Source organism: Eublepharis macularius, chromosome 8 (genome assembly GCF_028583425.1).
Source record: "Eublepharis macularius isolate TG4126 chromosome 8, MPM_Emac_v1.0, whole genome shotgun sequence".
NCBI lineage: Eukaryota > Metazoa > Chordata > Lepidosauria > Squamata > Eublepharidae > Eublepharis > Eublepharis macularius.
The window spans coordinates 96,815,942-96,836,587 of record NC_072797.1 but is presented as its reverse complement, the minus strand read 5'-3'; the positions used below and the strand labels follow the sequence as shown (position 1 = coordinate 96,836,587).

The window sequence follows — 20,646 nt, the reverse complement described above, 5'->3', positions numbered from 1 at the left end:
GTTCTCAAGAGAGAGCTTTTAACATCACCTACCACATGATACTTTTGTCTGGAGATGCTGGGAATTGAACCTGAGCCCTTCTGCCTGCCAAGCAGATGCTGTACCACTGAGCTACAGCTCCTCTATGTTATTAATCATAATGATATGAATGTTTGCAGTTTGCTTTTAAGGTAGCAGGATAAGTCTTTATGGATTACTGCTCCCTATAATTTCAAAAATTAATAAACTGTGGGAAGCAGCAGGAGAAATGTGTATTATACAACTTAATGTGTAGTATACAATTTGTACACTCATATGAACAAGATCCCATTCCTGCGCTCCCATGGTCAGGAGTTTGGGGTGGGGTCTGTCTTTGCAGGCAGTCTTCAGAAGGGAGAATTCTTTGCACTAGCATAAAGCCAGTGCCTCCTGCTGACTAGCCAATAGGAGACAGCCAAGGACATCCGATTTCTGGTGCAGTCCATGGTGCCCATAAGGGCCAAGTAGAAATTTTTTACTTCTTTGACTCATATTGGCTCAGGATTGGGGTGGGGAGTGACACACATCTATAGAGGAATTGAATATATGGCTTATTATATTATATTCCATCAGTAACCTTAAATAAGTTTTCACTGGCCGCAGTACAACTTCCTGACCCTAAACTCCATTGGTAACAGGAAAGGTACCTGAGACATCTCCCTCAAACATCTGTGTTTGGCTGTGTAGAGTCTGAACAGTAGAGAACAGGAAGAACCCGTTCATGAGGCTGGAGAGTGAGTGGAGATGGCGGCACAGGCGGGCTCTGCCTTCCCCGCCTCATCCTGCCTTCCCTTCCTCTTCCTCCTCCTCCTCCTTGACAGCTTCCTCCTCCTCCGTGGAGCCTCCAGCCTTGGCACAGCTGCTTGAGCTGTACATGTAGCTGTCATGGGTTGTGTGTCAGAATGGAGTCCTCCAGGTGGGCAGGGATGCTAGTAGGGGAGGCCCTGACTACACCTCATGCTGGTAGATAGTTTTCCTCCCTAAAAGTAGAACTGATAAGTAAACAGTTATTCTGCCCATTACAGATCCATTTCTGTATACAAATAAAATTGTGATCCTTCTGTTTATCTATAAACCTGCATATGGTTCCATGTTTTAGCGCAAGTAGATTTTAATATAGTATTTCTTTCGTTTACAACTGTTTGCAATACTGTACGTATAAAATTTGTGCATACATGTATAGAAAGTATGACTATGATCTAAAGATGTGTTGGAACTTTCTAGATTGCCTGCCATAGTACTTCATGATATGTTGGAACGGAAGTCACTCCACAGAGCTTCTCATTTTCTGAAGTGGCTTTTCTGTGACCATACAGTATTCTGGTAGATAGGAAGTTTGAGAAGAAACCACTTTACGCACAAATGTATTTTAGCTCACATGGAAGCATAATTTTGCTGATATATTTTGTGTAAGGTCTGTTATGTGTATCTGATATCTAAACTCCATTGAGAATATGTTAATATATTATTTTGTTTGTTCTGTTGGCTTTTGAGGCCCAGGAGCGGATGCTTGCATAAATTGCACAGAAGAGTATCTTATGGAGAATGGAAGATGTGTACTGGCTTGTAACATTGGCTACTACTATGATCACTCTCTAGAAAATGGATACAAAACCTGTAAAAAGTAAGCAGTATTTTTCAAATGTAACATCTTAAAAATGAATGTATTTATTCAATACTGTGAGAGCATGACCAAAGTAATGAAATGTTTGCGGAATGGAAAATATGTTCCTGTAATGGGGTACATTATAAACTATGTGAATTAAGCAACACTTTAATTAAGCAACACTTTTAGACATTTATGTAATATCCATGCATGTCCCAGGTAACAAGCAGACAAAATCTGGGATGAACTGACTTACATTAGACTTCAACAGCAACACAACTGGGTCTTGAATGCTGCAGAATATAGTTGTATCTATTTTTCTATATACTATTCATTCCTACCCACAATTAATGGGTGTCAGTGGGACTAAATGGAAGACATGCAGTGCTTTGCTTGGGTCCTTGAAATAGGGTTGCCAATTCCCTCTACCCTCCCGATGGGAAGGGCAGGACCTGGCACTTACCTCATGCTGGCAGCATGTCTCCTGCCTCGTGCATGCGTGATGATGTAATTTTTGGTGGTGACATCATTGCACTGGATGTGCAAGCATTCCTGCGCTCTGCAATGGGACAATCCAGCCCATTTAGGGCCAAAATTGGCCCCAAATGAAGCATGGGAGCCTTTGCGCAGCTGGCGGGGGGCTTGCTCCATACTGAGCTGGAACTCCAGAGTCAGATAAGCTGCAAGGGGACCTGGATGGTTATTGTTAGTTAGTCAGACATTCTGGACTTTGCCTGTCTTCCCTTGAGTGCAAAGTTCTCCCAGTTTTCCCGCTACATCCTCCCAGTGCGCTCATGACCCACTACCGTGGGTATCCGCTCTCCCACCTCGTGCACAAAGTCCCTGCAGAAGGTGGCCAGAGCCTCCAGCCACTACCTACTTACTTGAGTTCATGAGTAGTGCAGCCGGAGGTTTTGTAGGATGCGTGGGCAGGTAATTGGGCACGGGGAGGGGGGGCTTTCCCACCTATGTCTTGTTCAGGCTGTGGGGGCAGGGCTGGTCACAGGGAAAGGAGCCCAAATTTTCCCATTCAATGGGCATCTATGGGCTACACCTGCCTTTTTCATGGCATAACTTTCCACCACTTCAGGGGGCGTTTCTGGGCCTGGGGAAGCTTAGGAAACTGACTAACTTGCAGCCTGCCACCCCACCCTGCCTTCTCCAGTACTAACACAGGGACTTGCACATAATTTACGTGTTTGGCCCAGTGTGACCACAGGTGACAGCTCACCTTCAGTAGCGCACCTCCCTGCCTGCCACCGGAAGGGTTACGTCCTTGTAAGTGCAAGTTGCACCCACATAAGCCTTAGTCCTCTTCCTATGCACTTTCCTCCCTCCCCCCTCCCACTTAGGATTGGGCTGTTAAAGCTGTACTTTGCAGCCTCATGTCTGATGTGGATGAAGGAATGGATGACTCTTAAAAATGATCTTGACACTAGAAGGACATGACTTGCGCTTTGGTTGGCATGCCTACTTACGGTATGACAAAAGTGAATTTCAAAAACCATTATATAAGACGAGCAATGCTGAGAATATGGAATAAGTATAAACCAAGATCATCCCCAAAGATGCCATTGTGGATTTCACCACAAGAAGCCTTCTGTAGAAAGGAAATGATAACTAAACAGGACTGGTTGACTTATGGAGACTTAGTAGTGTTTCTGGAAGAGGAGTGTAAATTCAAGACAAGGGAAGAATAATTAGCTAAAGGTTACAAATGTCAATGGTTCTTTTATGTGCAATTGTTAGAAAGGTTTAAATTGGACAAAAACGAATGGGGATTTCAGCAAGAAAACGGATTTTGAAAAAGAAATATGTACAAATGATCATCATATAATTAAGAAAAGGTATAAACTGTTGAAATTTGATACGGAGGAAGAATCTGTCAAAGAATGTCTGACAAAATGGGCAAAGAATTTTGGGTATAATATACAAATGGATCAATGCAAAAATATGTGGGTTAAGGGCCTCAGATTTTCTTTGCATTCCACTCTCGAGAATTTTTACAAAATGATGTACCAGTGGTATATGTCTCCAGACAAAATTGCAAAAATGGCCTAAGGCGTCTCAAATAAATGTTGGAAATGTGAACAACAGGAAGAAATATTTTATCATCTTAGGTAGACTTGCAACAAAGCAAAAAAAAATTGGCTACAAGCACATGTGTTAATGCAGAAAATCTTAAAGGTTAATTTATAGTTTAAACCAGAGTTCTATTTGTTGGGAATTATGGACAATAAATTGGAAAAGGAGCATGGCATTTTAATTTTATATATGGTAACAATGGCATGGCTCTTACATGCTCAAAAATGAAAGTGCAAGGAGCTACCTGTATTGGAAGATTGGCTTGGAAAGATGATAGACTTAGTTGAGATGGCCAAACTTACAGCATTAATTAGAGATAAAACACTGTCTATATTCATGGCAAATTGGAAACCCTTTATAGACTATCTGCGAGAGACAAAGAAAAATGAATGAATGATTTGTGGCTTTGATTTTTAAGAATAAGGTTCTGAGATATCAAGAAGAAGAGACACAGAAAAAAGGTATTAATGAGAACACAAGTGGATAATAAAGAGGGGAGCGTTGTAGGTGAAAAACTGTAATGGATTAATAATATGCCTATTGTGTTTCTTTACTGTTTTTACTTTGTACATTGATTTGTAGGCCATTCTTGGCCCTATGTAGTTGTCTTCTTGTTATGTTCCACTTTCTTTTTCTTGTTCTATCTTTTAACTTTTCTACAATAAAAATAAAAAATAAATTTTTAAAAAGGAAGCCAGCAGTTCAGAATCACACTAGAGGGTCTTAGGCTTATGGTGCAATCCTATGCAGGATTTAGAAGCTGAGGATTTAGAAGCAGGCTTGACTGAAGTAGGCTTAGAATTGCGTAATTCTGTTTAGGATTGCTCTGTTATTCTCTGCCTATGTCATCTCTAATATGGGGTAAACATTACTAACATAACTTGATTTTATTTATTTGCCTTTATAGTGCAGAATTCTATCTTCTGTTCTTCCTAGTAAAACAAAGATATTCAATCAGTAAGCAGATTACAAAATAAATAACATTTGGGTTTGACTGCAAAGATTGAAGAAGGTGGGACAGGGGAACCACTTCATCCCTAATACAGGTCACCACCAAAGCTGACCCATTACACCACGGCTTTAGCCCCTCTATAAGAATGCCCTCAGGAACAATTCTGTTTTGCACATTTAACAAAACATTACAGGATTATTGTAAGGGTGACACCAAAATAATGTATATTAAGTGTTCAAGCTGTCTGTATGGGACCTTTAGAATTCATTTTAAAGTTTTAAAGTGTTATTAGTTCTTTCTCCCATATGCAAATACTATCATTTGTCATCTTTGCAATGTATTCCCTCAGTCTTTCCTTATCATTAACATATGATATCTTAAATGAAGCTGAAGAAATTAAGTAGTGAGGAGACTGAGAGACAGCATGGTTCCATTTGTTACCATTTATTTATAACTTACTATCTTTTCATTAAGATGTGATGCCAGCTGTTTCGGGTGCAGTGGTCCAGGAGAAAAAAACTGTACAAGTTGTCCAAATGGCTATATCTTAGATACAGGTCTCTGTGTAGTTGGCCTCGTTTGCAAAGATGGTGAGTATTTTTGTGTACTTCCAAATAAATTATTTTTGTTGGTTATTTTTTGTTGGTTATATTTAGATTTCTCACACTTGTTTCACATCAGATCTATCTTTAGTCTTAATTTCTTTTTTAATATCTAAAACTTTTAATAGACTGACAGATATTTAATAAACCAAGTTTGATCCAAAGTCCCCCTTCCACGACCACTTCTGTTCATACAAGAAGTTATTTCTGCTGCTTTCCACTCCAGATGCCAATGCCACATCCCACACTATTTCTGAGAGTCTTTCAACACTCAGGGCCTCTTTAGGGGCATGCATGGGTCTGCAGCAGGATGGAGAAAGCAGCAAATACCTGTTCTGTAAGAAGTCCATTCATGGTTGTTTAGATCCAACCATCAATCCAACCCTTTGTAAATTAAAAGAATTATATTTGTATATCTGTTTGCACTTGTGTATCTATTTAAATGACATGCTTCACAGACAACAGAAAGTCAAAAGAGTAAAGTAAACAAAAATTGGAAATATTCCTTTGAAACAAAATGAAACTGTCTGAAAGAATTGCCTATGTTTCCTGAAGTATACAATATGAAAATTGTTAAGATGTTCTCCATTTTAGCTGGGACATAATACGGATTACTGGCATTGCAATTCACAGTGCCATCCTCATCGGGTCTATATAGAATCCTGTTTACTCTCAGAAAAGTGTTTTTAGAGTTGCACTGTTATTCTGGTAATTATACATTTGCTAAACTTAATACCTTGTAGTCCTGGAAGCAGTTATTTGTTTCTGAATTTATTTTTTGCAAAATATTTCTATTTATTCATCCAGTTATAAAGAAGGGCTTCACATCTATTTTAATTTCAACATAATAGAACATTAACAACATTAACTTTAAGAACAACTAGAACGTGTATTGTCGAAGGCTTTCACGGCCGGAGAACGATGGTTGTTGTGGGTTTTCCGGGCTGTATTGCCGTGGTCTTGGCATTGTAGTTCCTGACGTTTCGCTAGCAGCTGTGGCTGGCATCTTCAGAGGTGTAGCACCAAAAGACAGAGATCTCTCAGTGTCACAGTGTGGAAAAGATGTTGGCAGGTCATTTGTATCTACTCAGGAGGGGTGGGGTTGAGCTGAGTCATCCTGTAAGAGTTTCCCAGGGTGTGGAATGCTAATGGCGGGAGGCTTCACTGTATCCTGAGGAGGTTCTTTTGCATATGGATTGGTGCTTGATGTGCTAATCTTCTCTGCAGGGCTATTGTCGAGTATAGAGTGTTTTGTTAGCCTGGTGTTTTTCAGAACTGGAAACCATGCTCTGTTCATTCTTAAGGTTTCTTCTTTCCTGTTGAAGTTTTGCTTATGCTTGTGAATTTCAATGGCTTCCCTGTGCAGTCTGACAAAGTAGTTGGAAGTGTTGTCCAGTATTTTGGTGTCCTGGAATAAGATACTGTGCCCTGTTTGAGTTAGGCTATGTTCAGCCACTGCTGATTTTTCAGGTTGTCCAAGTCTGCAGTGTCTTTCATGTTCTTTTATTCTTGTGAGGGGGTCTCTACTGTCTTTTGCTGATCGTAGCATCTGTTGTATTTTTCGGGTGGGTCTGAATACTGCTTGAAGGTTATGCTTTTTCATAAGCTTTCCCATCTGATCAGTAATTCCTTTGATATATGGCAAAAACACTTTTCCTGTAGGAGACTGTTTTTCCTTGGTTGTTTGATTCATCCTGGGTTTGATTGCTCTTCGGATTTCATTTCTGGAGTAGCCATTTGCCTGAAGTGCGTGGTTTAGATGATTAATTTCCTCATTGAGAAAGTGCGGCTCACATATCCGTCTTGCGCGATCCACTAATGTGGGTGGTGATTGGAGTTTTTGTGTAAGTACCGATCAGTGTGAGTTGGTTTCCTGTAGACCTTGTGACCTAACTGAAAGTTTGCTTTGCGGATGACCGCAATTACGATCAGCAAAAGACAGTAGAGACCCCCTCACCTCTGCAGGAGTATACCGTATACCCTGCAGCTGTGGACAAGTTTACATCGGGACCACAAAGCGTAGCATCCAGACAAGAATAAAAGAACATGAAAGACACTGCAGACTTGGACAACCCGAAAAATCAGCAGTGGCTGAACATAGCCTAACTCAAACAGGGCACAGTATCTTATTCCAGGACACCAAAATACTGGACAACACTTCCAACTACTTTGTCAGACTGCACAGGGAAGCCATTGAAATTCACAAGCATAAGCAAAACTTCAACAGGAAAGAAGAAACCTTAAGAATGAACAGAGCATGGTTTCCAGTTCTGAAAAACACCAGGCTAACAAAACACTCTATACTCGACAATAGCCCTGCAGAGAAGATTAGCACATCAAGCACCAATCCATATGCAAAAGAATCTCCTCAGGATACAGTGAAGCCTCCCGCCATTAGCATTCCACACCCTGGGAAACTCTTACAGGATGACTCAGCTCAACCCCACCCCTCCTGAGTAGATACAAATGACCTGTCAACATCTTTTCCACACTGTGACACTGAGAGATCTCTGTCTTTTGGTGCTACACCTCTGAAGATGCCAGCCACAGCTGCTGACGAAACGTCAGGAACTACAATGCCAAGACCATGGCAATACAGCCCGGAAAACCCACAACAACCAACTAGAACGTGATTTCTGCTATCACTGCAACCGTACCATTTTAACAAAAGAAAGCCTTGTTGGTCCAACCATTTATGAGGGAAATTGTACTTACAGACTTGAGCCTAGGGCTGCCAAGTCCCCCAGTGGGGGCAGGAGATCTCCTCCTCCCACCCTCTGCCCCCCCACCACCACTATTCACTTGGCCAGCAGGGATGAAAGGTGGGGGAATAGATCTCCCGGGCATGATCCCAGCGCAGCGCGACAGCGTCACTTCCTGGAGGATAAGGAGACCTGGCAACAGTACTTGGGCCTAATTCACCAAAACATAATTTTATATACAATCTGAGGAAGAGAGTATTCCTGGAGGCCTTACTTGTGTTAATACTGGACAAGTGTGCCCATTCAGTTCTGAGTTCTTGCTTAAGCTTCAGTATATGCATAGTATATATGGGTTTTTAGAAGTCACAATAAGCATCGGAAGATGTAGAGGAACAGTAAAGAGCACTCCTCTTTTTATAGGAGTAGAAGAATCTAGACAACCATTTACCAAGAAAAGACCAATTAAAGTGGACCCAGAATCACTTTAGGGAGATAAATTTCTGTAGCATTTAGTGATTTTTTGTTTGCTTTTTTTTTTTACCGTGACCTTGCTTTCCTTGATATTTTACTCAGTGATGATATGGAATAAAATTCTTCTTGCTACTTAGGAAGGCAGCGGAGCCAAGAAATTATCCATGTAGTTTTATGTTCATCATGGTAAATTATGGTCATCATCTCTATTCTTATAAGTATAGTAGAAAACCTGTGCCCCTCCACTCGTTCATTGTACTGCTTTCCCCTTCAACTCAATCACTTGCTTAATGCAAGCAGAAATATGCTAGTCATTATGGGCAATGAGGCTGATAGTGAAATACTTGAACGCAGGAACTATTTCAGAATTTGTTGCTATCCATAACCCAGAAATGTTATCAAAGAAACTTAGCACGTTTTAGAAAAGCAACAGTTCCTTATAAACAGTTTATTCTCATCAGCATTTTTGCCATTCAGAGAATGGTATGTGCTGCAGTGTTATGGCATAACAGAATGGCAGGCCTGCAGATTCTATTTCAGCTGCTAGAGCATTCCCGCCAGCCCTTACTGACTAGAAACTCCATATGGACCATAAAGCCAATTTGACACCTCTGCCAAGCATGTGCCTAGATTATCAAAGGATTCTCCAGTTTCGTAATCCTCCAGAGATTTCCAAGTGAGTTAGACAATGGCTAAGTAGTTCAGAAAGGTTTAGCAGTTGTCGACTTTTGCACAGAAGTGGTCTTGCTGCCTGCTTATTCATATCATCTGCTTTTGTAACCTGTCAGTAACTCCTCTTCCTGTTTCTTTCTAATCACCTGCTATGGGAGCCTTTATGGTATGGGGTGATTTTCTGTATGCCTCTTCCTTTGGTTGTTCTCGTAGCCTCTCCAGGTGGGGAGGTGGGTGTTTCTTCACATTGGATCTTGGTTTGTATCCAGCTTCCTTCTCCTGCAAACTGAAAAAAACCCATCTGGCAAAATTCTAACTTTGTTCTTTTGACATTCTCCAGTTTGCTTCACTCTTTAAGAGACTATTTCCAGTTCCTATGATTGGTGGGGAGGACACATTGTCAACACTACTAATTTATACTTTCAAAAGCATGTTTCAAGTATGAATTTGCACTTTCTGTTTCTCCTTTCTTCATACTTTCCCAAAAGCAATTCTTGTCTACAAGTCATTTTTCCTCTTGCTGTTCTGCCCAAGAGAGAAAACTGATAAACCAAAAGGCACAGGTATAATATTTAATTAGTAGCGCTTAATGTTGTTCTGTTTGACTGAGGCCAGTGGGGGTTGAGCGACCTGCAAGAATCTTAGCTAAGATTTTTTAGATCCACTGGGAATCAAAGAGCTGCTCTCATACTTTGACTTATGATTTACAATAAAAAATACTCGCATTGTTCCTGCTTTCTTGTTTCTTTCCAGGAAGAAATCTCAACCCTGAATGACTCTTTCCCTTTCTGCAGGGAAAAGTAACAAATGAACATGATGTACCACATTTATCTGAACATGAAATCTACCTGAAAAAACAATTGAAAACCTGCATTCTTTCCTTAGACAGATTAAGTTCTCTATGTTCAAGTAAATGCAGTTCACTTGTTATTTTTTCTCACATGGAGGGGAAAGAGAGATTTCTTCCCAGAATAACAAGTGAGTAGACCTAAGAAGTGCTTATAACTCTAATACAATGTCATTAGTTGTGTGACTTTGCACTGGAACAGTGGGTCATAACCCTCCCCCCCCTCACACACACACACACATCTCAGTGCTTGTTTTTAGAGAAGCAAGTTAGACTACTAGATTATATATTTTCATGTGACATGGCTGTTTGCTTTTCTTTTTATTCATGATACTCAACAAAATATCTTTCTACTGTATTTTTCACTGTTTTCTAATATTTCTCTTTCTCCCTTTTTTTTCTCCTTTCATAAATGGATACAAATCACTTCTTGCTGGAACACAATATTTCTTCTTGAAAAAAAAATCCGCTGTTGTGACTGAAATTCCTTTTGACGGAAACAAAATTTCCTGTTTACTACCTGTTCCTGAATGGTCTCTTCCATCAAATTTGCCTGTCTGACAAATTAAACCTTCTCCACTTGACACCATGCTGTTCAAATCTTCAACTTCTCTCCACTCTCTATGACCTCTGGAAGCAACGGAAGAATCTTGGGCTGAAGGAGGCTTCTGTATGCTAGTGAAAAAGAATAATCTTTGCCAACGGAAAGTACTTCAGCAACTTTGTTGTAGAACATGTACACTCAAAGGGTGAAGTGGCACCTCTTCAAGTTCTCTTGCTCCTGTAGACTTATAGATTAATCCATATTATTAAAAATGAAAAAAGCAAACCACCTTTTTCCTCTCTCTTTCTCTATCTCCCCTTCATCTGGGGAGGCAGTGAACTGTATGTTGGAACTTAAAATAGAAAAACTACAACAAGCCTACCTTTCATAACTGGGTGTTTAGAACAAAGCATCCCGGATCACAGTGTCAGTATGGTGTGACCAAAGCATTTTGATGCCAAAATTAAAGTTATTTGATTTCCTGTCAACTTAAGGATACCCCTGGGTTTTTAAAAACATTCTACTTTTCTTTTTCCTGCTTGTTTCCCCTTCAACATGTGTACAGTGTTTCAAGAATACAAAACAAGTTTACATGGATTAAAACAGAACAAAAAAAAGCTTGCATTAGTCTTTCTTTGCTCATGTACTTAGAATGAGGAAGAATTTTAGATAAGAAAGCAACTTCTGAATGAATTACAAATATCTTTAATTGCAAGACTATGCTCTGCATCCATTGCAGTACCCATACATGAATGCTTATGCATATGAGCCCTAGTAATTTCCTAGATTGTGTGCTATTTTTTACATTATTGAGCATTTATGTTAACATTTTGCAAAAAAAAATTTAAAAACCTGTCAGGCCATCCTGTCTGTTTGGGATCTGATATTTGTCATAGTCACTTTTAATCACATTTTAAAAGGTGCAAAGCTCTTAAAACTTGAGGGCTTTCTTCCAGCTGTGAATAAACTCCTAAAGGTGCAGAATGATGCAGAATGTTCTTGCTTTTATATAAACAAGTGTTGTTTGTATACTTGAAACTAGAATCAGCAACAGTGAAAAGTATTAATAGAAGATATGTTTTTTAAAGTTAAAACTGGATCCATTCTTTTAGAGACGGAGCATGGGTAGGTTTACTGGCATCTGATTACAGCAACTCCTTGCATGTACGGGAGCTGCGATGCACACATGGCTTTTCTGTTTACTTCAGTGGACAGAATAACTCTTTTCTGTATTTTTTCCATGTACATACAGCTGCCTTTTCTACTGAAGCAAACAGGAAAGCCAAATTTCCACCATGTAGATACTATAATGTGCATGCAGTTCCTTTAGTAAATTAGTAATGCCTTAATGCATGGATTTGCATTCATAGTACAGCTGACACATTCATGGTAGACTATTTTCTCACACTGACTGCTTCTCTAGATTGTGGCAATGACATAAAAGGAAACAGTGCTGAGATTGAGATTGCAATGGAAATTCTACAAAACCTGCGTGATTGGTGCCTATAACTGGAATTAACATACTGAACCAAATGCAACTCTTGATGTAGATACATTATTAATGTTCTATCAAGAGTGAATCAGTTTGGTGATTGTGCAATAACATATAACTTATAGTTCTAGCCCTCTTTTCTCCTGCAGTATAATGTGAAGGAAATGTCCAAAAGCAACATTAAACTTCAGTATCGTATTTTCTAGGCAATCCGGAATAATATTGAAATAGAGTTCATACATTTCTGTTAGTATATGATGTAAAAAGCATTCATTCATCGTAAAATATATTAAACTTCTAATATATATTTTAATAGATTAAAAAACACAAAGCCAAATATTTCTTCTCTTCTGATATTTGTGTCACTATCTGTGACTCTGAAATTTCAAATGAGTTTCATTTATATATAGATAGCTACAATCAAAGAAAACAGAGCTACTAGTTTATTTTTAAAATACCACAATGGGCCGTAAAAATTTACAGATTAATGTGACTGTTTCTGTTGAAATATGGCTGAATTATTGCAGCAGATATCTTCATCTGACTCATCACAAAAATATTTCTGAAAAGGAGTACTATTTTTATGGTTAAAACTAAATTGTCACTCTTTTCCATGGGTTTGAGAGTCTAATGGAATCTCATCCTTCATTTCCCAACCTTAAACCAGTTATACATGTTTGCCAGGATAACCTGCAAAACATAACTAGATGTGGAAAAGGCCATTAGAACAGTTTCATGCATAAAGTTCATGAAGTTCACAATACTTTGTCAGCTGGCTAGTTAATTCTTTCTTCTTGTGTTCAGTGATACCTGCCAGATTCTATTGTACAAGATACAACAATCATAATATGGAGAGCCTTGTTACCAGGGAAGCCATGATGCTGAGAATGCAATCCTTCTAAAATGTACCCAGAACCAACATGCTAGGCTATTCTGTTGTACTCAGCAAATCGTTGTGTGTTCCTCCTTCCCATCTCTCAGGAACCCCACTACTGTTGCTGTCTCTTGAGAATTGGCTACAATAAAGGAGGGAAGGAAGGGTACACAGAAATAGGGCTGCTGTCAAAGCACTCAGTTTCCTAGAACTTGTTATGAAGGTAACCAGGGCTTTTTTTCTGGGAAAAGAGGTGGTAGAACTCAGTGGGTTGTCCTCGGAGAAATTGTCACATGGCTGGTGGTCCCGCCCCCTGATCTCCAGACAGAGGGGAGTTTAGATTGCCCTCCGTGCCGCCAAGTGGCATGGAGGGCAATCTAAACTCCCCTCTGTCTGGAGATCGGGGTGGGGCCACCAGCCATGTGACCATTTTCAAGAGGTTCCGGAACTCCGTTCCACTGCATTCCAGCTGAAAAAGAGCCCTGAAGGTAACTAGATTAAAAAGTACACTCATGTAGATGAACTATGATAGTTCTCCAGAACAGTAGATTACTTTAATTAGTGATACTATTTGTAGCTTTGAGAGTAGTAAAGTGGGAAATGGTCAAATATGGTCCTTCCTGATCCAGAAAAATTAGTTGAATTTTAGTCCAGTTGAAATGAACAGCATTAGTTACAGTTAGATTTAAGTGTGACTAACTGTGCTGTATTTAGACTGGTAACTGCATTTTCTGTGTAACCATCATGAGCATGATATCCTAGACTATTGATGCCCAATTCCATGATACAAATTTGGAAATGATCACAACTCTGTCTGCATTGGTTTAACTACTAGTACAATCTGGACTGCCTCATTTCTCTACGTAATATTATTAACTAGAAAATAATGCTTTCAAAGTTTAAATTAATGGTATATATATTATATAAAGAAATATATATATATATATATATATATTCCTAATTGTGATATAATGTATTGGATTGTAAAGAATTTATTTGGATACTTACAAATGCCTCTAATACAATTAAAGAAAAGAATTTGATTTTTTTACTAGACACATTGTTAAATCCAAATACATTTTTATGAAGAATACTGTACATGTGTAAAATGTCCAGTTGTTATTTGTAAAATAGGGTAGTACTGTTGTAATTGATATTGGCCAAAATCAATGTTATTCCATATTTTATTTTTTTCTATTAAATTAGTCTACATTCTTTGGTCTAGCAAAGCACATATATGAGCTATATATTAAAAACTTACGCGTAGAATGGGAAGTAATTTTTCTGGGCTTTTCCCCCCAATTTTTTTTCAACAAGCAATTTGATACTAAACTGAAACTGCTGAAATAAAGTGAAAGAATGTCTTAATTTAAAATATATTGGTCTTTGAAAAGAAAAATTACTGGTATTTTAAATAACATGTTAATGTATTTGAATTCCAGATAGAATATTTTGCACATCTTTTAAGCAATTACAGTTTTTCTTTAATTATTATACAACTTGGTATATTTTATAAAGTAAGTTTAAATGAACTGGGTAATTTAATGGCTTATAGAATTATCAAGACAAACCCTGTGCTAGCAGACAGCTGCTAGGATTTCAGTGCTAGCGAGAAATCCCATCTCTTAATTCTCCAACGGTCACCACCATGCACTTCATCCAGGACTATAAAAGTGGGTGTCTTTCTCTAATGCACACTTAGTGTTAGGGGCATAGTCCTCTAAGGCTACATCATGCTTGGGGTTATTTTACCAAGTGGTATGTAAATATTTTAGTACTAATATGTTATTATGGATGGTGAACCTAGGACGTAGGATAGGCTGGTGTCCAGTTTTCCTTCTTATAATCTGGTTTTTTATCAGATGTCTGGGGGAAAGCAGTTAAAATACTGTTTTTTCATGCATGGGGGAGGAGCAGCTGGCCTACAGGAACTAGCAGCAGCGCCAACAGGCCTTCCTGCGCCGCCGCCTCCTCCTCCCCCTGCTTTCCTGGGGGAGTGGCTGGCGGGCCCACCCAACTGCCTGTGCCAGCTCCAGCCTGCTTGCTTGCCAGAGCACCAGAGGAGCAATCGACCAGCCCAGCCTCCTCCTGTGTGCCTGGGAAATGGCAGGCCCACTCACTCACCAGCTTCCTGAACAATGGGGAAGTGGCCAGTGATGATGTCACTCTGGAGTGATGTCATCACATCAAGAGTGCACATTTGAAGATCTCTAGAGTCCAGTATGATTTTTAATGCAATCTAGCAACCCTACTAGGAGGACATGTGGAGATCACTTCATTTCCCCCTTAACCCTTTCCCCACACTCATTTTGTTGTCCTGGTGTGCTGGAATGCAGGCAGGGAGTCTGCCTCAAGCTTCTCTAAGAGTCCGGAGTATAACCAAGCCGACCGGGGAGCAAGCAGGGAGCATAGTCCAGGGAGCCAAATTCAAAGGTCGGAGCCAAGAGAGCAGTCAGAGCAGAGCTGGGTCGCAGTAGAACCGGGCAGGTCTGTGCGCAGGTGCATCTGCAATGAGGGGAAGGGCATCCCGGCTTAAGAGCAATCACCTCCAGGGCAGTGCTGCATCCTGCTAAGCCTCAAGGTCACTACGCCGCTGTTTGAGCGCCTGAAGCCTTGCACTTCGTCTCCTGTGCTGCAAGACGCTGCTGCACCCTGCGCTGCCTTTCAGGCTCAGGGGAGCTGGGTGGGGATGTTGCCCTGATCTCAACTGCTGGTGCAGGTAAGGGAACAGCCTCTGTCTCTGAGTCTGCCCTGGATTCCTCAGCCTGCTCTGGCAAGGGTTCCTGCTGGTCTTCCAAGCGGCTGACTCTGGAGGGGCTTGGAATACTCTCTCCCCTGTCATCCTCCCTGAGGTCTTCATCCTCTGAGGACTCAGAGCCCACAACTCCTGGCAACCCACATATTCTCTCCCTTTTGCCTGCTTCCTTCTCCCCTTCCCACCCATTAACCAGACTTTTTTCCCCCACCATAGTTTTCAGCTTTATTTATCATTTATTTACTTTATTTATATGACACTATTTTTCCAAAGGGGAGTCAAAGCAGCTGACCTCATTCTCCTTTCCTCCATTTTATCTTCACAATAATTTTATGAGGTAGATTAGGCTGAAAGACAGTGACAGGTCCAAATCACCCAAGTAGTTTCCAGGGCAAAGTGGAAATTTGACCCTGAGTCTTCCAACTACTACACCACATTTGCTTTTGTGCATTGGATGATATTGAATAATAGCAAGCAGCTGTACTTGCCAGTAGGTGCTCCTTGACATCAAAGGACAAAACAAGCCTGGAAAGGGCTCTGCCTCCTGCCTTTTACTGACAGAAACCAAAGCCTGAAAACTGGCAATACTGTTGTGCTTGCTTAGCAACCCCCATAATGGTTACTGCAGAGGGCATGCATTTTGTAAATGTCCAGGTGTTGCTTCAATTTGTTTTGGGGGGCTAACTCCAATGTAATTTTTTTTTAGATTTCAGATTTTTCTACAAACCTAGGACTTTCCCAGTTTTGTAGAAAGATGTGTCTTGTGCTCCAGTCTCCAGATTTAAATATCCACAAATGGGCCATGTTGAAAATTAAATATAATGACAAGTGGGAACACGTGAGAAACTCACAGGAAAATTCTCTCACTGATCTCTGATTTGTCCTCTGGCACACCTCAGCCTCCTTTCTCAACCCTTTCCTCTCACTGCCACCTCCTCTTTCCATCCATATCAGACTCTTCCCCTTGTTATCCCTAACACTTACCCTATCTTCCCTCTTGCCTTTCTGCTGTGCCCTCTTTCTTCAGCCTGATATCTGCTCACTCTCCCCCTCCTTGCTGGTCTGCCTGCCCACCCACCATCTCCTCACCTTTCTTTCCACCCACCTCCTTGCAACCCTGCCCATCACACCCTCCTCATCACTTTGCCTGCTCACCCACCTCATCCACCCACTTTCTCTTCACCATTCATCCCTCCCACTTGTCCCCTCACTGTTCTGCCTGTCCACCCACCCCTCTCCTCACAGCTCTATCCTTCCCCCTAGTCTCCCCACAGCTCTATCCTCTACCCACTCCTTCTCATCCACCTACTGCCTCCAACACCATCACCTCATCTGCCCTCCCCAAACCTTTTCCCTTGGCTGCTGACCACCAAGACTGAGGCAAGGGCACAGGAGGTGGGCAAGGAAGCCTTATCTCCAGCTTGGAGGTTAGCAGCAGAGGAGATAAACTTGGTGTTGCAGTGGAGGCTCCTAGTCATCCTCACAGACCTGCCTACCTTCAGCACCACTTCTGCTGTGTGTGCAGGGTTTAAGTAACAACAGATGGGGCCAAAACTGAGAATTAGATAAATTGATAGTAAGTACCTTGACCTCTCATGAACACTATTACTATGTTGTGGACTCTTGAATAAATAATGTGGGTATAAACACTCTTAAGATTTTATTTAAGAACTCAACCATGGTGCAGAAACCTTTTAGTAGATCCCAAATGTGCAAGTATGAAATTGTCTATATACAGTTATGAGTCCAGGGAAAATATTAATATTCACTGATATTGTATAGAATGCTCTCAAGAAACAAGGAACTGAGTAAGTTCAGTTGATTTACCTCAGCTACTGATCAAACGTCAATATGCTAGATAAACACCAGATATGTTTAATAAATATCGAATGTTTCACATTTTAAGTATCTGACTACACATTCTGAACAGATGTTTAATTATATTATCCTGTTTACATGAATACAAAATTAACAAATTATCTTTTCTCCCACTAGTGCCTAGAACAGAATTTTCCAAACTTCTGACACCTTACAGCACTATTTTCTGAATTTTTGTTCGTTGGTGTGTATTTTCCTTCCAGCACGGTCCAGTTAATATTGCTTGCTGGAATCATGCCTTTCCATTACTTGGACATGGGTGTGATCCTGCTTTCTAAATAATGACTATGCTTCTGAATTTCCTGTTGCCTTGTTGACTCAAGCATGATCGTATCAAGGAATCATGCTGCATCCTTACTCCAGTCCTCAGAATGGTGGAGATGGGTCTCAATGCTGTATGGAGAATCCTGTTTTTGAAAAGACATAAAGTGGTCCAACATATTGGTTTAATTTATTACAGCATGCTTCTGGTCATTTTGTGGCACAATTTGGGACCACAGGTATAAAGACTAGTTCACACATGCAGGACAATGAAGTGGCAGTGAGGTAGCAGGCACATGAAGTGATAGAATGAACTGCACTATTATAGATTGAAGATCACGTTTTGGGCTCTATGATAAAAACTCCTTTCACACAGGAAACTACGTAGCAAAGAGGTGTAGAACCTTTGCTCCTTCTATATTACTTTTCTATTAACATGCAATGTTTTATATGTAGAAATACTACATGTATGTGAAGTTTCATACTCTCAGGGCTTTGCTACCACCTTATTCCCCGTATGTGTGAATCAGGCCTCAGACACATTAAAGCTTGTAAGCCTTAAACAGTGATTTGATCCATTAGAATCAAATTCACAGTATTTATTAAAATATTTATACCCTACCTTTCCTCTCTTGATTCAAGATGACTCATATGATAAAATAACTTTCTTAATATCAAATCAAAGGATGCAATGTTTATATAAGTGCCTTTACATGTTAACAGTTTTAATGGGAAGAAGTCTCAGGAAGAATTCATATATTTAATCTTGCTGCTGTTTGGTTTAAGATAGTAACAAGATTGTAATGCAAAGTCAGTACAAGCGTATTTGAGTACAGTGTCATTTTACATCAAGGCTTGTTATGACATAGGAGTAAAAGAAGAAAAATCATTTCCTAAGGAAGGAAGAGAGTCTGTCTGTCTGTCTTGAGGGCAGGATTTCATACACACACACACACACACACACACACACACACACACACACACACACATCTAAACCTGTCACCAGTCCAAAAACAGACAGCAACTAGACATGGGCACGATCGGAATTATGGACTGAAAATTGCCCCGATTTTGGCGTTTGCGCCATCGGGACCGGGCTGATTGGTTCCGTCCATGGCTCCCGGTTCAGCGCTCAGGTGGGGCGCTCTATCGGGTCTCGATCGGATCAATCGGTTTACATTCGGGATTGCAGTCTGCAGACAGTCTGACACCAGCCATCTTTTCCCGAGGGAACGGAGCCCTGTGGAAACGGAGCCTGGGGAATGCCGGAGCTGTTTGCCCTCCTTCTGTTGCCCTGGAAACGCGAATGGAAGCCCAGCTTTCCTTGATCAGCAGGGCTTCCTTCCAACCACGGAGCAGCCAGAAAAGCGCTCGCCCGTCTCGTCCATTTGGGAGAAGAGAGGGGAGGGCGGGGGAAGGGGGTGTTCTTCTGTAGCCATGGGCACTCAAATCTCATCCCTGCAAAGCCTGAGAGGCAGCTCTTACTGCCAAACACAGCCCTCCTGAGTAGCAGACCCAGGCTTTATAAATAGCCATGTGCTGTGCAACAAAGTTTCACTTTCCACTCGCGGGTGGAGTGGGACAGAGGCGAGCTCTCGCTTGCTGCTTTTGGAGAGAGAAAGCGCAAGAGAGAGAGAGAGGGAGCTTTAGCTTTGGGCTTCAGCGGTTAGGGAATAGGGAGCTATCTCCTCTGGTCCCCCCCCCGTGACAGTACCGGCACACTCCGTAGGGACAGACCCGCCCGCCCCCTGTGCCCCGCCGCCACCTCCACGGGCCTGCCGGGCCCGGCAGCCGCCATCCTCCTCACCCACCATTCCTTTAGCGCTGGAAACCACGGGGCGCCCTCCCGCATCAGCATTCCCGATTCCCGATTCTGTATCGGAAACAGGACTTGATCGGTGAGGTTCGGGTACCTGGGTTCGGCGCCGCCATGGAATCACGATCAGTTAAATCGGGATTATTTTTTGGATCGTGCCCATGTCTAATAGCAACCCTTGTAGTGTCTCAGATCCCAGATTTTCAGTAAACAAGTTCTTAATAGAAGGTGGAAAGTGAATATTCTGGTGATGACAGCTTCTTTACCTTAACTGTCTGAATAATAGTGAACATTCCATGTTGTCACACAGCTAAACCACTTGGTATCAGAGCCATTGCTATAATACATTGCTGTAATATAATACAGATCTGTATGTTTATTATGCAAAACAGACTGAGAAAAGGCCCAACTAAAGTATCCAAAGTATCACAAACAACTTGAATGCATGTTTTTTTCTTTGAAAGAGTGCTATTGTCATGGGCTGGGCCAGGTTGGCACAGGTGGTGCTGCAGGTGTGGGGCATGGTAGGCAAATGCACTTAGCTTTGAAGGAGTACACAAGATCCAATCCAAAGTCAAGGCACAGAGTCTAAACAGTCAGTAATGTGGTCCAAAGGCAAATACATATAGCAAGGTCAGGGGGTCCAGAGGTCAATTACAGGTAAATCCAAGGATATGAGAGGGCAAGTTCAACACAGTCCAGAAGTCACAGGAAGCATCGCTCAAGGTACTGCCCACAGCATCAGAGATGCTGACTCATTGCTTCCACACACCCACAGTTCTCCTGGGCTGGTCATTATAGCCATGCACTGATCCCAGCCAGCTGTTTGCAAGCTATCCTGATGCTACTCATCGTTGCTATCCACAAGCAGCTGGTGTCGGTTCAGGAAGCGAGCACTGTGGTGCCTGTCCTGCAGCTCCATTCTTTGCTTCTGTCTGTGACATTCTCTGGGTGGGGGCAAACCTGGAGAGTTGGAAGTCCATAGCTGGACTTCACCTGTGGTGCCAGGGCTGGAGGGTGCTGGTGGCCCTGCCTCAGCTGCTGACTGTAATCTCTAATCAGCCAGCAGCT

The 20,646-nt window shown here is 41.4% G+C and overlaps 1 protein-coding gene across 2 annotated transcripts in view; it reads left to right on the top strand.

The window, feature by feature from the left end:
- PCSK5 (proprotein convertase subtilisin/kexin type 5) overlaps positions 1 to 20,646 on the top strand; it is a 387,486-nt gene that overhangs the window by 273,325 nt on the left and 93,515 nt on the right. Inside the window, exons 19-21 of one of the 2 annotated variants that reach the window (XM_054986669.1) lie at positions 1,513 to 1,642; positions 5,136 to 5,251; positions 10,593 to 14,234. In XM_054986669.1, the coding sequence (XP_054842644.1) occupies positions 1,513 to 1,642; positions 5,136 to 5,251; positions 10,593 to 10,708 (362 nt within the window). In that variant the 3' untranslated portion in view covers positions 10,709 to 14,234. Of the gene's footprint in view, positions 1 to 1,512; positions 1,643 to 5,135; positions 5,252 to 10,592; positions 14,235 to 20,646 lie in introns of those variants that run through there. The other variant, XM_054986670.1, reaches the window with a different exon arrangement.